The sequence below is a fragment of the Phoca vitulina genome, unplaced genomic scaffold, assembly GCF_004348235.1.
Source record: "Phoca vitulina isolate PV1807 unplaced genomic scaffold, GSC_HSeal_1.0 scaffold33, whole genome shotgun sequence".
NCBI lineage: Eukaryota > Metazoa > Chordata > Mammalia > Carnivora > Phocidae > Phoca > Phoca vitulina.
In genome coordinates, this window is record NW_022589736.1 from 18,278,589 (window position 1) to 18,294,893 (window position 16,305).

The 16,305-nt window shown below is 40.8% G+C and overlaps 1 protein-coding gene across 7 annotated transcripts in view; it reads right to left on the reverse strand.

Annotated features, from left to right (window-relative positions):
• Nucleotides 1-12,357, reverse strand: part of TRDMT1 (tRNA aspartic acid methyltransferase 1) — an 80,417-nt gene extending 68,060 nt beyond the window's left edge. For 5 of the 7 annotated variants that reach the window (XR_004301955.1, XM_032425574.1, XM_032425573.1 and 2 more), the window contains exon 1: nucleotides 11,603-11,708. Coding sequence is in view for 4 of the 7 variants with exons in the window: in XM_032425574.1 (XP_032281465.1) it covers nucleotides 11,603-11,666 (64 nt within the window). In the remaining 3 variants the exon portion in view is untranslated. Of the gene's footprint in view, nucleotides 1-11,602; nucleotides 11,709-12,094 lie in introns of those variants that run through there. The other 2 variants (XM_032425576.1, XM_032425575.1) reach the window with 2 other exon arrangements.
• Nucleotides 12,358-16,305: the final 3,948 nt, after the last annotated feature.

Genomic DNA, 16,305 nt, shown 5'->3' on the forward strand with positions numbered 1-16,305 from the left:
AGAGAACCCCTCTCAAAATCAATAAAAATAGGTCAACACCCCGACATCTAATAGTAAAACTTACGAGTCTCAGAGACAAAGAGAAAATCCTGAAAGCAGCTCGGGAGAAGAGATATGTAACCTACAATGGTAGAAACATTAGATTGGCAACAGACTTATCCACAGAGACCTGGCAGGCCAGAAAGGACTGGCAGGACATATTCAGAGCACTAAATGAGAAAAATATGCAGCCAAGAATACTATATCCAGCTAGGCTGTCATTGAAAATTGAAGGAGAGATAAAAAGCTTCCAGGACAAACAAAAACTAAAGGAATTTGCAAACACGAAACCAGCCCTACAAGAAATCTTGAAAGGGGTCCTCTAAGCAAAGAGAGAGCCTAAAAGCAACATAGACCAGAAAGGAACACAAACAATATACAGTAACAGTCACTTTACAGGCAGTACAATGGCACTGAATTCCTATCTTTCAATAGTTACCCTGAATGTAAATGGGCTAAATGCCCCAATCAAAAGACACAGGCTATCAGATTGGATTAAAAAACAAGACCCATCGATATGCTGTCTGCAAGAGACTCATTTTAGACCCAAAGACACCCCCAGATTGAAAGTGAGGGGGTGGAAAACCATTTACCATGCTAATGGACACCAAAAGAAAGCTGGGGTGGCAATCCTTATATCAGACAAATTAGATTTTAAACCAAAGACTGTAATAAGAGATGAGGAAGGACACTATATCATACTTAAAGGGTCTATCCAACAAGAAGATCTAACAATTGTAAATATCTATGCCCCTAACATGGGAGCAGCCAATTATATAAGACAATTAATAACAAAAGCAAAGAAACACATCGACAACAATACAATAATAGTGGGGGACTTTAACACCCCCCTCACTGAAATGGACAGATCATCTAAGCAAAAGATCAACAAGGAAATAAAGACTTTAAATGACACACTGGACCAAATGGACTTCACAGACATATTCAGAACATTCCATCCCAAAGCAACGGAATACACATTCTTCTCTAGTGCCCATGGAACATTCTCCAGAATAGATCACATCCTAGGTCATAAATCAGGTCTCAACCGGTACCAGAAGATTGGGATCATCCCCTGCCTATTTTCAGACCACAATGCTTTGAAACTAGAACTCAATCACAAGAGGAAAGTCAGAAAGAACTCAAATACATGGAGGCTAAAGAGCATCCTACTGAAGAATGAATGGGTCAACCAGGAAATTAAAGAAGAATTAAAAAAATTCATGGAAACCAATGAAAATGAAAACACAACTATTCAAAATCTTTGGGATACAGCAAAGGCAGTCCTAAGAGGAAAGTATATAGCAATACAAGCCTTTCTCAAGAAACAAGAAAGGTCTCAAGTACACAACCTAACCCTACACCTAAAGGAGCTGGAGAAAGAACAGCAAATAAAGCCTAAACCCAGCAGGAGAAGAGAAATAATAAAGATCAGAGCAGAAATCAATGAAATAGAAACCAAAAGAACAGTAGAACAGATCAACGAAACTAGGAGCTGGTTCTTTGAAAGAATTAACAAGATTGATAAGCCCCTGGCCAGACTTATCAAAAAGAAAAGAGAAATGACCCAAATCAACAAAATCATGAATGAAAGAGGAGAAATCACAACCAACACCAAAGAAATACAAACAATTATAAGAACATATTATGAGCAACTCTATGCCAGCAAATTAGATAACCTGGAAGTAATGGATGCATTCCTAGAGATGTATCAACTACCAAAACTGAACCAGGAAGAAATAGAAAACCTGAACAGACCTATAACCACTAAGGAAATAGAAGCAGTCATCAAAAATCTCCCAAAACACAAAAGCCCAGGGCCAGATGGCTTCCCAGGGGAATTCTACCAAACATTTCAAGAAGAATTAATACCTATCCTTCTGAAACTGTTCCAAAAAATAGAAATGGAAGGAAAACTTCCAAACTCATTTTATGAGGCCAGCATTACCTTGATCCCAAAACCAGACAAAGACCCCATCAAAAAGGAGAATTACAGACCAATATCCCTGATGAACATGGATGCAAAAATTCTCACCAAAATACTAGCCAATAGGATCCAACAGTACATTAAAAGGATTATTCACCACGACCAAGTGGGATTTATCCCTGGGCTGCAAGGTTGGTTCAACATCCGCAAATCAACCAACGTGATACAATACATTAACAAAAGAAAGAACAAGAATCATATGATCCTCTCAATAGATGCAGAAAAAGCATTTGACAAAGTACAGCATCCTTTCTTGATCAAAACTCTTCAGAGTATAGGGATAGAGGGTACATACCTCAATATCATAAAAGCCATCTATGAAAAACCTACAGCGAATATCATTCTCAATGGGGAAAAACTGAGAGCTTTCCCCCTAAGGTCAGGAACGCGGCAGGGATGTCCACTATCACCACTGCTATTCAACATAGTATTGGAAGTCCTAGCCACAGCAATCAGACAACAAAAAGAAATCAAAGGCATCCAAATCGGCAAAGAAGAAGTCAAACTCTCACTCTTTGCAGATGATATGATACTTTATGTGGAAAATCCCAAAGACTCCACCCCAAAACTGCTAGAACTCATACAGGAATTCAGTCAAGTGGCAGGATATAAAATCAATGCACAGAAGTCAGTGGCATTCCTATACACCAACAACAAGTCAGAAGAAAGAGAAATTAAGGAGTCGATCCCATTTACAATTGCACCCAAAACCATAAGATACCTAGGAATAAATCTAACCAAAGAGGCAAAGGATCTGTACTCAGAAAACTATAAAATACTCATGAAAGAAATTGAGGAAGACACAAAGAAATGGAAAAACGTTCCATGCTCATGGATTGGAAGAACAAATATTGTGAAGATGTCAATCCTACCTAGAGCAATCTACACATTCAATGCAATCCCCATCAAAATACCATCCACTTTCTTCAAAGAAATGGAACAAATAATCCTAAAATTTGTATGGAACCAGAAAAGACCCCGCATAGCCAGAGGAATGTTGAAAAAGAAAAGCAAAGCTGGCGGCATCACAATTCCAGACTTCCAGCTCTACTACAAAGCTGTCATCATCAAGACAGTATGGTACTGGCACAAAAACAGACACATAGATCAATGGAACAGAATAGAGAGCCCAGAAATGGACCCTCAACTCTATGGTCAACTAATCTTTGACAAAGCAGGAAAGAATGTCCAATGGAAAAAAGACAGTCTCTTCAACAAATGGTGTTGGGAAAACTGGACAGCCACATGCAGAAGAATGAAACTGGACCATTTCCTTACACCACACACAAAAATAGACTCCAAATGGTTGAAAGACCTCAATGTGAGACAGGAGTCCATCAAAATCCTAAAGGAGAACACAGGCAGCAACCTCTTCGACCTCAGCCGCAGCAACTTCTTCCTAGAAACATCGCCAAAGGCAAGGGAAGCAAGGGCAAAAATGAACTATTGGGACTTCATCAAGATAAAAAGCTTTTGCAAAGCAAAGGAAACAGTCAACAAAACCAAAAGACAACCGACAGAATGGGAGAAGATATTTGCAAATGACATATCAGATAAAGGGCTAGTATCCAAAATCTATAAAGAACTCATCAAACTCAACACCAAAAGAACAAAGAATCCAATCAAGAAATGGGCAGAAGACATGAACAGACATTTTTCCAAAGAAGACATCCAAATGGCCAACAGACACATGAAAAAGTGTTCAATATCGCTCGGCATCAGGGAAATCCAAATCAAAACCTCAATGAGATACCACCTCACACCAGTCAGAATGGCTAAAATTAACAAGTCAGGAAATGACAGATGTTGGCGAGGATGCGGAGAAAGGGGAACCCTCCTCCACTGTTGGTGGGAATGCAAGCTGGTGCAGCCACTCTGGAAAACAGTATGGAGGTTCCTCAAAAAGTTGAAAATAGAGCTACCATATGATCCAGCAATTGCACTACTGGGTATTTACCCCAAAGATACAAAAGTAGGGACCCGAAAGGCTACGTGCACCCCGATGTTTATAGCAGCAATGTCCACAATAGCCAAACTGTGGAAAGAGCCAAGATGTCCATCAACAGATGAATGGATAAAGAAGATGTGGTATATATATACAATGGAATATTATGCAGCCATCAAAAGGAATAAGATCTTGCCATTTGCAACGACGTGGATGGAACTGGAGGGTATTATGCTGAGCAAAATAAGTCAAACAGAGAAAGACATGTATCATATGACCTCACTGATATGAGGAATTCTTAATCTCAGGAAACAAACTGAGGGTTGCTGGAGTGGGGGGTGGGGTGGGAGGGATGGGGTGACTGGGTGATGGACACTGGGGAGGGTATGTGTTCTGGTAAGCGCTGTGAATTGTGCAAGACTGTTGAATCTCAGATCTGTACCTCTGAAACAAATAATGCAATATATGTTAAGAAAGAAAAAAAGAAGAAGAAGAATGTAGCAGGAGGGGAAGAATGAAGGGGGGGAAATCGGAGGGGGAGAAGAACCATGAGAGACGATGGACTCTGAAAAACAAACTGAGGGTTCTAGAGGGGAGGGGGTTGGGAGGATGGGTTAGCCTGGTGATGGGTATTGAGGAGGGCACGTTCTGCATGGAGCACTGGGTGTTATGCACAAACAATGAATCATGGAACACTATATCTAAAACTAATGATGTAATGTATGGGGATTAACATAACAATAAAAAAAATAAAAAAAAAAAGCAAAAAAAAAAAAAAAAAAAAAAGAGTTTCCGAAACTTATTTGACCATCAAGGCCAACTTATTAATACCCCTGAGAAGACTATTACGTAGGATACCAGCCAGGAAATGGCAACTAACTCAAGAATGCATTTTAGTCCTTAGTTCACTTGGTTTGTAATATCAGATCACTCCTTGAAATCCTCTCCTCCCTTTATCTTCATGGCACAGTGTTCTTTTGGTTCTCCTTGCTCTCTAATTTTTCCTGCTCAGTTTCCCTCTGTAAATACTATTTCTCTACCCAGTCCCACAATGTCGCTGTTCCTCAGTATTCCCTACTGTTGGTCCTCTTTTCTACACTCAGCACATATATAGAAACAAAAGTTTATCTCTGATCCCATCGATCCCCCAGACCAAAATACACAAGCAGCTGCCTATTTGGCATTCTACAGGTCATACAGACAACTCAAACTCTGTGGCTCTAAAATGGAACCTATTATTTCTCCCCTACCTTGATTTAGGACTATCCCATTGGATAAATGACCCACGTCAGAAATCTAGGTTACTAACACCCAAATGACTACCAGGTTTTGCTGATTTTTAGATCCTGTATATAACCTGAGTCACCTCCTCCATTCATTGGCTCTGCCTAAATTCATTATCTCGGAACAATAATCTTCTGTCCACCATGTCTCTATACCCTACTCCCCACCACTACCACCTATTGGTCACAGGGTACAATTTCTAGAACCTAATTGATAGATTCTTTAACTTTCATTTGCTAACTAGACCTAGGAGATAAAAATCCAAGCACGTTATCAGATTGTATGGCATTTCATGATTTGGTACCTCATAAACATCTACTTCTTTGTAGCACTTATATTGCAATAATATTTTAATACTTGTAGGTCTCCATGCTTGTATAGACCATGCTATTTCATGTCTGTGTGTGTACAGGAAGTTCCTTTCTGCCTGGTATAATCTTTCCCTTCTTAACTATCTGAAAAACTCTATCATCTTCCAAAATCCTGCATGGAAAAAAATATAACAAAACTGAACAGCAAATCACCAATTATAAAAAAGAATATACCAATGACAACATGAACAAATCACAAAATAAATACAAATAAATATATGAAAATGTTCAACTTCTTAAGTAACATCAGTAGTATTGCTTATATACTCTATACTAGGAACTACACCAGCTCTATGTATACAGTTTCATTAAATCCTCCTACCAAGCCTGTTAGGTTAGTAGTAGTATCCCAATTTTATCAATAAGGACATCCCATACAATTAAGTGAGGAAAGCTAGTTACAAAACAACATGGAGAAAAAGAAAAGGAGCTAAGATTTACCAAGTACCTACACTATATTTCATACATCAACTGTTTCAGTTAACATTCACAACACCCTATGAGAAGTTTATTACAGTATCCGTCTCAGAGATAGGGTATCCGGGCTCAGAAAGTCAAATAGCTTTCTAGTACTCACACAGCTAATATTTGCCAGTTCTGCCTTACTCCTAAATAATGGTATTAATTTTATCACTCAGAGAAATAGACGGAGTAATTCCAAAATCATTGAATAGGAGGCCAGGGAAATGAACACAAAGTAGATCCAGGTTAGGAAATTTATTCCCTCGTGGATAAGTAAGCTTTCTAGAGAATCATGAGGGCAAAACAGAATTTTCTGTTCTCTTCATTGCCCTTATCTTTTACCTCTTCATACATATTCATTCCCTATCATCTTCTGTGGTTATAAATAATTCTTTCCTTCACTGATCTATTCCTGCATAATTCAAATCTAGTCTGAAAGCTCTTTGACAACTTCGAATATTTAATTATCAGTTTCTTCTAAAGCCATTTTTAAACAACATGTAATAACTTTCTATAACTTTAAGATTTTTGATAATAGCTGCCCATATTTACTGAGCACTTACCACATTCCAAGCACTACTGACATGCTTTATTTTTATTTATTTATAATTTTCACACTTCCCCTTCGAGGTAAGTACTATTATAGAAAAGGAAACTGAGGCACAGGAAGTTTAGTTTTTGCCCAAGGTCACAAAGCTAGGAAGTACCAAGGCCTTCTGATAATAAAACTGTGCTCTTAACTGGGAGATGAAATGACCTCTCCCTGAAACTGTCCTATAAACACTGTCTGCTGTTACTATCTCATAGTACTACAAACAATGATTTAAGACCAACCTACTATGAAAACAAACCATCGTATTTCAAATTATTCGGCAGTACCAAATGATTGTCAGAGGCAGTTTAAGTATCAAATATGAAAAGAATGAGATAGCATTTGCAAAATCGAAAAACGGTGACATCTGAAAGATTCCTAAAAGCATTTGGCATGTGAGTGTATGTGTTCCCCCTACTGATGTTTTTTCCAAGTGAGTGGTTTCTATTCATTTAAACTCCTCACACAGCCTATCTTTTTACATCTTCTGTGGAAGGCAGAGTGACTTCTCTAATCGGCTAATTTGTGAAAAATAAACTGGGCATGCCTGCTCAGCTCCACCAGTCCTCCTCTTGGGAATAAACTACCCACAGGCAACATGCGTTCTGCTTGCGTCTCCAGCCGTGCCTAAAAGGTAGCTGCCTAATTGTCTGGTTGAATGTTAGCTGACCCATCAGGTCCTCTCAGTAAGCTACATCCTCCAACTCAGCCTTTACTAGTAATAAAAATCATACAAATTTGTATTTCCTATTTGCCTTACTCTTCTGTTTTCTTTCTCTCTTTGTTCAGAATTATGAAGAGGGGTACTATTTATTGAGCCCCCAAAAGCCCCAATACATAGGTCATAATACAAATTAAACTGGTCACCTAGACATTAGGACAGGGTAAGTAATCTGATCTATGGAAAATAGTAATACTCTGCAGTGAGGTAAGCATTTCCATCACAGAAAAGATAGGTAATTCTATCATCCAATGGAAAGTGAGCGCTCTCCTTTGCTGAATATACAAAATTCATCCTACTTATATCATCTTTGTATTTCAAGTTTGGAAAAAATAATCTAATAACTCCTGTGGCTAACAGAGAACAAAGGATACATATTTTCAAACGGGACAAATTTTTACCTCACTTCACTTTAAATCTGGCAACAAGTCATATAAGAATAACTATGGGAAAAGAGGCATAAAGAGGACATTTTTACAATACCAAAGAAAATTAAAAAAAAAAAAATTAAGCAGTTCAAATTCTAGCTCCTTACAACTGATGTTCCAAAAACATCCCCAGGTGACATTCAGATCTATATTTAATCATAATATGCTTGCCTGATTCAGTTATAAGCATACCTAATTACAAAGTGGTTCAGTAGGGTCTCAAGTTGGCATATAAGTCATTGAGAAATAAAGATAAAAGAAATTCAGAAAATAATGAGTGACAAATTGCTTGACATTTTAACAGAAAATATTAAGGCTGAGTAATTCCTATTAAATATGATTTGTTATGTGACTAAAACTCAAAATCAACACCTTAAAAGACCTTTAGAAATTATTTGGTAGGGCAGGCCTTTTTACTTTCAAGGAAGTCTCAATAGTTGACCATATATATGATAATAATCAGCTAGAGCTTTCTTTATTCACTACCTTACATCACATTTTAGTCTTTCTGTGATATTATACTTTATGAGAAAAACAAAATCTTATTCGCTACCCATTAAATCTGCAGGTGCCTTGCAGGCCCCACCAATATATAACTCATGAAACTACTTCTACTACTTTCTGAAAGGAGATATTTTCACCTGGAAGATTCTCATTAGCCAAGACTTCATAGACTGTGCAGGCATAAATAGTATCAAAGAAGTAGTAAGTGCTTCCTATACCAGGGAACATGTATTAAATAATGTGAAAGGTATTCGTTATACTTGTGGCCATTTAGAATCTTTGCCCGTGTTTTCTATATTTGAAAATTTTGCCATATTTTGAGTCCCTTCTTTCCAAAAGAGGAGCCAGAACTCACTTTCCCAGCTTCCTTTGCTGGTAGTGGGATCCAAAGTCCACCAATTAACTGCATCCATATACTACTTTCATTCAGAAGTAGCAACATGAGGTAGCAAATGAAAAACCCATCATTTTCGCGACAGAGATGGGAGAAGCATCCACCCTTCAGAGGAAAACAGCGATGGCACTTCTCACACCTGGCCCTCAGCATCACTGGTGAAAGCTGTGAAGTCAGTATGAAGCTTTGTGGGGGCAGGGGCAAGAGTGTGGTTTGAGCAGTGTTCCTGTTCACCCCAACCTGTTTGTTGGGTGTCCTATAGATTCTATGAGCTTCCAAAAGTCCTTTTCTATATATATATATATTTTTTTTTTTTTTCCTGCTTAGGTTTGCTAGAGAATAGATTATTGGTTTGCAACTGAGAGTTTTGTATTATACAAAAATTGGAGCTGAGCAAACTATGCTTTTATCAACATAATGGTAGAATGATTACCAATCAGCAGTCATCTACAGACTGCCTGTCACAAGTGCGGTACTGTGCTAGAAGCTGTACAGGAACAAAAAAGAAGGGAAGGGAAGGCAGCAGAGGCCAGATCTCCCAGGCAGAGTAAGAAGATGGGACTGTGACTCGAACGTCAAAGAGAAGTCACTTAGGCAGGGAAGTGAGTGACATGATCCAGTTTACTGTGCAAAAGATCATTCTCTTCCTATGTGGAGAAAGGGTGGAGCAGGAAAGCAAAGTAGAAACAGGGGAGTAATTGGGAAACTATTTTAATAAAGTTCAGATTCAGGATGTAGCAGTGGCAACAGAAATATATGTGCACAAATTCAGGTTGCATTGGCTGATAGGAGAGAAGATACTTAACTGTTTCATTAACCAAAAAAATGCAAGTTAAAATTACACAATTACCCCAATCAAATCAGCAAAGGTTAAAAATGGCTAATACAAATCCTGATGAATACGCAGTTGAGGGAGGTACTCATAAACCTCTGAAAAGCAATCTGCTGTATTATCTATCAAGTCTTAAAAAATTATCCTAATTTTTTACTTAATAATAGCACATAGTCTCAGATTGTTAAATGAATTAACTCAACTTTTAGAAAACACCAGTTAAAGAGAAAATTAGGATTTATGTTCAAGGCTGTAATTGTAGCACATTTATACTTGCAAAAAATTGGGGTATAATCTAATGTTCAACCCCCTTAAGGAGTGGTTGAATTATAGCTTATGATAAAGTACTAAGCAAACTTTAAAATCATGTTCATTAAGGGGTTTCAAGATAAGGGAAAATATGCTGACATTATAAAATCTTACAAAATTAACAAAGAACAAAGAGTACTAGAATTTTTTTTTTTAATTTTAATTTATTTATTTAAGTAATCTCTACACCCAACATGGGGCTGGAACCCATGACCCTGAAATCAAGAGTCCCTTGCTCTTCCGACTGAGCCAGCCAGGCAGGCGCCCCTAGAATTTTCTTTTGTTTTCTTGCTGGTTAAGTTTTGATAAGAGAACTGAATGTAGAGAGCCAGCAAATAATTGGTAATAAAACTATAATAATCACTACCCTAGTCTACAATCAAAACTGAATACATATGCTCAGAAAATTTATGTTCAATTCATTATATATTATTTGTATCTTACACTACTCGTTTTTTGTTGCCCTTGGTACTAAAAAAAGGAAGCAGGCAAGTTTCAGTGTTGTGGTTGTCATAGTAATTTAAGTATAAACACGCATGTTCGAAGTCTATTTGTAACTCTGTATCTCCAGCACCTAGACAGTACCTGGAACAGAAGAGGAGTTCAAGAAATATTTTTGAGAGAACCATCACCGAAAATAAACCTTTCAGTTCCAGCTTATCACCTCAAAATGAAAGAGGTACATAAAATAGTAATAGTCATAATTCATAATGTTTTGAGTGGCTACAATGTACGAGGCACTATTAAACATTTTACCCGCCTTATCTTTGATCCTCATAATAATCCTCCTCTGAAAAATCTACTTTTCCCATTTTAAAACCAGGAAACGGGTTCAAAGATGTTAAGGAACTAGCCCAAGGTCACAACTAAGTTTCATCTCAGCTCTTCTGGCGCCTAAATGTATCTAGACAAGACACGCTGTTTCTTTTCAATGATCAGAAAGGAACAGGTTTGGGCGCCTGGGTGGCTCAGTTGGTTAGGCGACTGCCTTCGGCTCAGGTCATGATCCTGGAGTCCCGGGATCGAGTCCCGCATCAGGCTCCCTGCTCGGCAGGGAGTCTGCTTCTCCCTCTGACCCTCCTCCCTCTCATGCTCTCTGTCTCTCATTCTCTCTCTCAAATAAACAAATAAAATCTTAAAAAAAAAAAAAAAAAAAAGAAAGGAACAGGTTTTTCCTCAATGTTTTCTCTCCACAGCTCATTTATAGGCTTCCCTAACTTCTTCTACCTTGCCCTGCAACTATCCCTGTGAAGATCCAATCCTCACCGGCCAAGCCCCCCAGCAACCTCCCCTCCTCGCCGCGACTTCCTCGAGGGTAAAGAAACAGGTGTCCACGCCTCTAGGTGGCAGCCACACTTGGAACTGGGGACCGGCCCCCGCCAGGGGCTCGCCCATCCCCCTTCGCCGGTACCATCTTAGTTCGACTTTCCAGCCTCGCCTGGCGGATCAGGACTCAAACTGAGTCCACACAGACTCCGCGTCCGCCCTTCGGACAAGCCTCGGGGCTGGAGGAAGGGAGACTCCGCCCGGAGCGGCCGGGCGGGCGGGGACGCGCTGCGCGCTAGGGCGGTTTCCACGACAACCGAGCGCCCCCCCCCCCCCCCGCCCCCAACACACACATCCTGCGCTCCTGTTTCCGCCCCCGGCGCCTCGCCGCTTCGCCCCTCCCCCGAGCCCAAGCTGGGACCAGCCCCTCGGTGCGAATGGAGAGAGAGATGGGGTGTGCTCTCTCACCTCTCAGCGCCTGGTGCATGCCTCCAATGCCGCTGTACAGCTCCAGGACGCGCAGGGCCTTCATGCCCACGCCGCCGCCGCCACCGCCGCCTCCTCGGAGCTAGGCCTGCCGGTTCCCTTCTCGTCCTTCCTCCGCCCGCCCTGCTCCCTCGCCTCTGGTTCCGCCGCTTTTCGGTTCCCCCTCGCCGGCCGCTCAGGCTCCGAGAGCTGCTAGCAGCGCGAGGCCCCCGGGGACTGGCAGGGGTCAGCGGGGGGACAATGGGCACAAAACAATACGGCCTCCCAAGTGAATAGCAGCCCGATTTACGCTCCATCTACCTTCTAGAGTGCATTCAGGGACCTTGGAGTCCGAAGCTAAGGAGACGAAATCTACCTTTGCCCCAAAGTGAATTCACACGGGTTAGACGCCAGAAAAAGTCGTTTCCCAGACATACTGCTTTTCCGTCACTTGGAGCCTTAAGTGTCCAAACCTTACTAGCGTTAGTAACGTACCACGTGCCAGGTGTTGTGTCTGTGCTGGGGTGACCGAGATAAGTCAGCCTTCTCTGCGAGCAGGTCCCGGAGTTACAAGCACAGAAACCGGCGCCCGTGCAGCCGAGCCCCCGTGCCGGCCAGTTCGGGGTCGCCTGCTGTCATTGCTAGTGGGCTTCACTGTATTTTAGCTTGGAAAATAGCCCCAACACAGGATCTACTGTTACTATAATGTAGAAGTACTTAGGCCCCTCCAAGTGCTAGGGCCTTGCTTCTCCAAGATGCTCCAGTGACCAAGTTTGTTAGAGGCTGGATCACAAAGTAAAAAATGACCATAGGCACGAGAGGAAATGATCTCATTGTGCGGCGTCCTGTTGTTCCCATTACCACCACACGTTAACTTGTGTTAGGAAAAATTGGAGAGGACCACTTGTAGTAAGTTAATAACTGGTTTGTTAGAAACTTTCCACCTGTACTAATGTAATACTATAAACAAAAGTAGGACTACCCTATCTGGATTATGGAAGGGATCCATTTTTCATCAGTTTCCTATGAAATTTTTTCCTTGTAAATGTGTATTGGTCTCTAAATATTTTGTTTTTATTGGTCACTTACTTCAGATAAGAAGGGTGGCAGAAAGATAACGGAGAACAGAACCTTAGCCCTGGCATGGCCAGTGACTTTGCACTGAGTCTGGTTTCCCCTTCTGTCAAATAAAAGGGAAGGAAGCAGGAGAAATGATTGCTGAGGGCCCGACAGCTCTTAAGATTCTATAGCTGAATTCCCTTCTGCAAAAGTGAGTCCTGATTTGGCCAGATGTTAGTTACCTGCTCAACTTGAAATTGTCGAGGGGCACCTGGGTGGCTCATTGTTCAGCATCTGCCTTCAGCTCAGGTCATGAGTCCAGTGTCCTGGGATGGAGCCCTACATCAGGTTCCCTGCTCAGCGGGGAGTCTGCTTCTCCCTCTCCCACGCCCCCTGCTTGTGTTCCCTCTCTCGCTGTGTCTCTCTCTGTCAAATAAATAAATAAAATCTTTAAAAAAAAAAAAAGAAAGAAATTGTCTAAAATTTGCTTTAAGCAAATGTACTCTTAAACCAACTCCATTTCTAGAAATCACATACACACTAACATCACATATATAATGCATGAAACAAACTTTTCTAGTATTTATTACATATTAGTACAATAAATACATCAGTACATATAAAGGGGGCTATATAGTCACAGTGATTTATATTCAGTCAACAACCAATAAATATATATATATATATATATATGTATAACATACCTAGACTCTGTTTAGCATTAACTATAAATCAAAATAAATATGATCAAGGATCTTACCCTGTATGGGAGAGACAGGCCAAAAATATGTGGAAGAGTTCATGGAAAATACCAATCTCCTGAGAGGAAGGGAGATAGGTCCCCATCCCCACACAGGCTGATTACAAACTGTTCACACTGATACTTAAGGGTCTTCACAATATAGCCCCAGACTTACTTTTCTTTGTGAATTCTGTTTCCTCCCATTCTTCAGCTCTGCTGCAAACTGAAATGGTCGGCATTCCCCTCCTTCATGCCTCAGTTTCCCTGCTTATGTTCCTTGTTCACGTTCTTTACGTTGCCCAGAAATCCTAGCCTTCTTCTAGACCCACCTAGTGCAACCTTCCTTCTAGAAATCCCGACTTGTCTGATTCCCCGATCCACGCCCTGCCAGTGTTCTGAAATACAGATTCCACCTGTTCCTATCACGAAACCCTTTCAGTTCTTCCCAGCCCAGTTTTTGCCTTATACACATCATCTCTTTGCCTAGTATTTCCTCTGTAAGGCTTATCCCATGTGATAATCATTTTAAGAATGAAAATCCATAATCATAATGTATGACCATCTCCATGGGAGCATCTATAGATGTCAGGCCCCCTCGAATGAGGTACATTCGCTTGCAAACCCTGGCACAAGTTGCCAGAGCTGGGAATGCCAGTAGTTGATACTACTCATCCTAGGTAGGATGAGCACATACAGAGAACGTGAAGATATGTACTGATTACTCTTTCCCAAAGTGAATCCCCAATGTTCTTACAGAAGAAAAATACAGCTTTCTAATCTTATAGTTTCCCATAAAGTTATCCTCGATGGCATTTCCAACAGAGTTTTATTCTAATCACAGACCCTCAACACTCTTTTCGAAAATACAAATATTTTTAGGATATTCAGTGTATTTTCCCTCAAAACACAGAAAATGCACTTGCGAAGAAACCCAAAATGCTAGTTAACACCTGGCACATACAACACATATCAGAAATAATTACGGAGCACAATGTAACACTAAAGGTATATTAGAATAATAAAAGCATATCTCAATGATTTAAGAGCTCATTGTATAACTTGAAATCTAATGATATTGTATTCTTCCTCTCCTGGCTGTCATGTCACTGATCATTAATATCTAACAGAACTAAACAAAGTCTGCCAAATGTTTAAAATACTTTTGGCAATCACCTTTTAGTTTCCATGATCCAGGCCATTCTTTATTCCCCAGTGAAACGTGATGTGGATTCTTATACAGGCTTGCTGAAGGGAGAGAACACCCTGTTTATGCAAATTTGAGTGATGAATAAATTACATCCTGGTTTCACACAGAAAAAGAAGGGTCTTTATGAATTGCATGGAAAATAAAAAAGTAGTCATATGGGAATAAATTGGCAGTATATGTCCTCAAGAGAGGAAATTATATTCAGAAGAAATTTGAATCAGAAAGGCCCTGAGAGTTCATCTATCACTTGTGAGCTCCCACTTATCCAAGAAGGCCTTTCACCACCGTCCTGATGCACCGGCATGAGGCCTCAGCTATGAGCTGCTCCGGCGCACAGCGTGCTTCACAGGGCCAGGTGTTTGTGGTGCAGAGCTTGAATTAGTAGAAAATCCTTCTCTACAGTCCCCCAAAGTCCAGTTCCTTTTAGATTTGCCCTCTGCACTGATTTGGAAGAACTGTCCCTCTTGAATAAGGAATTTCATTGTGGTTAAAACTGTGAGCCTGAGAGCCAGAGAGCGTAAACAGGAATGGTGTATCTGCAGCCTCCTAGCCGTGTGACTTTGGGAAAGTCACTTACCCTCTCTGAGCCTACGCACACATCTAAAATGTGTCAAAATAGGACATGTGGTTGCTACAAGGATTAAGTGAGAATTTAAAGCACTTAGCCCCATGCCTGGCACAACATAAAAGCATGTTTAATAAACAGTATCCATCTAATGACATTCTCTAAGTGATGCATTCTCAGTCCCTTCAACTGTGTCCAATGGCATGATTCTGACCCCTGGCATTGCTCATGCTCCAGGTTGGTGATGCTGGTGTTAGGAGCCATAATGAACACCGGGCCCTAAATGAGGTCAGGTCAGCATGCTACAGAGTGGGGCTTATAGCCATAGACCTCTAGGGGCCCTAGGGGAGTTTGTGGGAGGTGTCCAGGAGTAGCCTGGGCTGGGAGCAGAAAGGCTGGACGTCTGCAAGCCAGAGGCATGACTGAGGGGCTGCTGAGCGTAGAAGCACTGGCAGTAAGAAAAAAGACAGCAGCATGCATAGACAGCACCTCACTCAGAACTCCCACAGGGACCAGGGTAGCTTGAAAGGTGAGTCTACGGGTCTGGCAATCTTACGGGAAACTTGTGAGGGACCTCACCCAGGATGCACCGGATGCCTGAGTTGCTGTGACTAGGGGTGGAGCAAGGGGAAACCTATTAAAACCATCCCATCACTCATTGACTCCTTTATGTGCCAAGCACTGAAGAAATGTTTAATTTAAAATGGTTTTAGATGTAAAAATCTGTAACCTAAGCCATTCAAGTGCCAATAACAAAGAACAACTCAATGCCTTCATCCCCTGAACGTAAGATGATTTTACCAATTCTATTGATTCTCCAGAGCTACACTGTCCAATAGGGTCACCACCAGCCACATTTGCCGATCTAAATTAGCTTACTTACCACTAAAAACTCAGTTCATTAGTCATGCTAGGCACGTTTCAAGTGGCTGGTGGCTACAGTACTGCTCAGCAAAGAGAGGACATTTCCATCATCAGAGAATGTTCTATTGGACAGAGCTGCTTGAAAGTCAGCCTCTTGAAGCCATGACCTTAATGGGTAGCCCATCAATAAATGAACAGTGTTGAAGTGTGCAGTAAGTGCTTAATTATTGTACTTGGAACACTGATTTTAAATAAGTGCCCCAAAGATT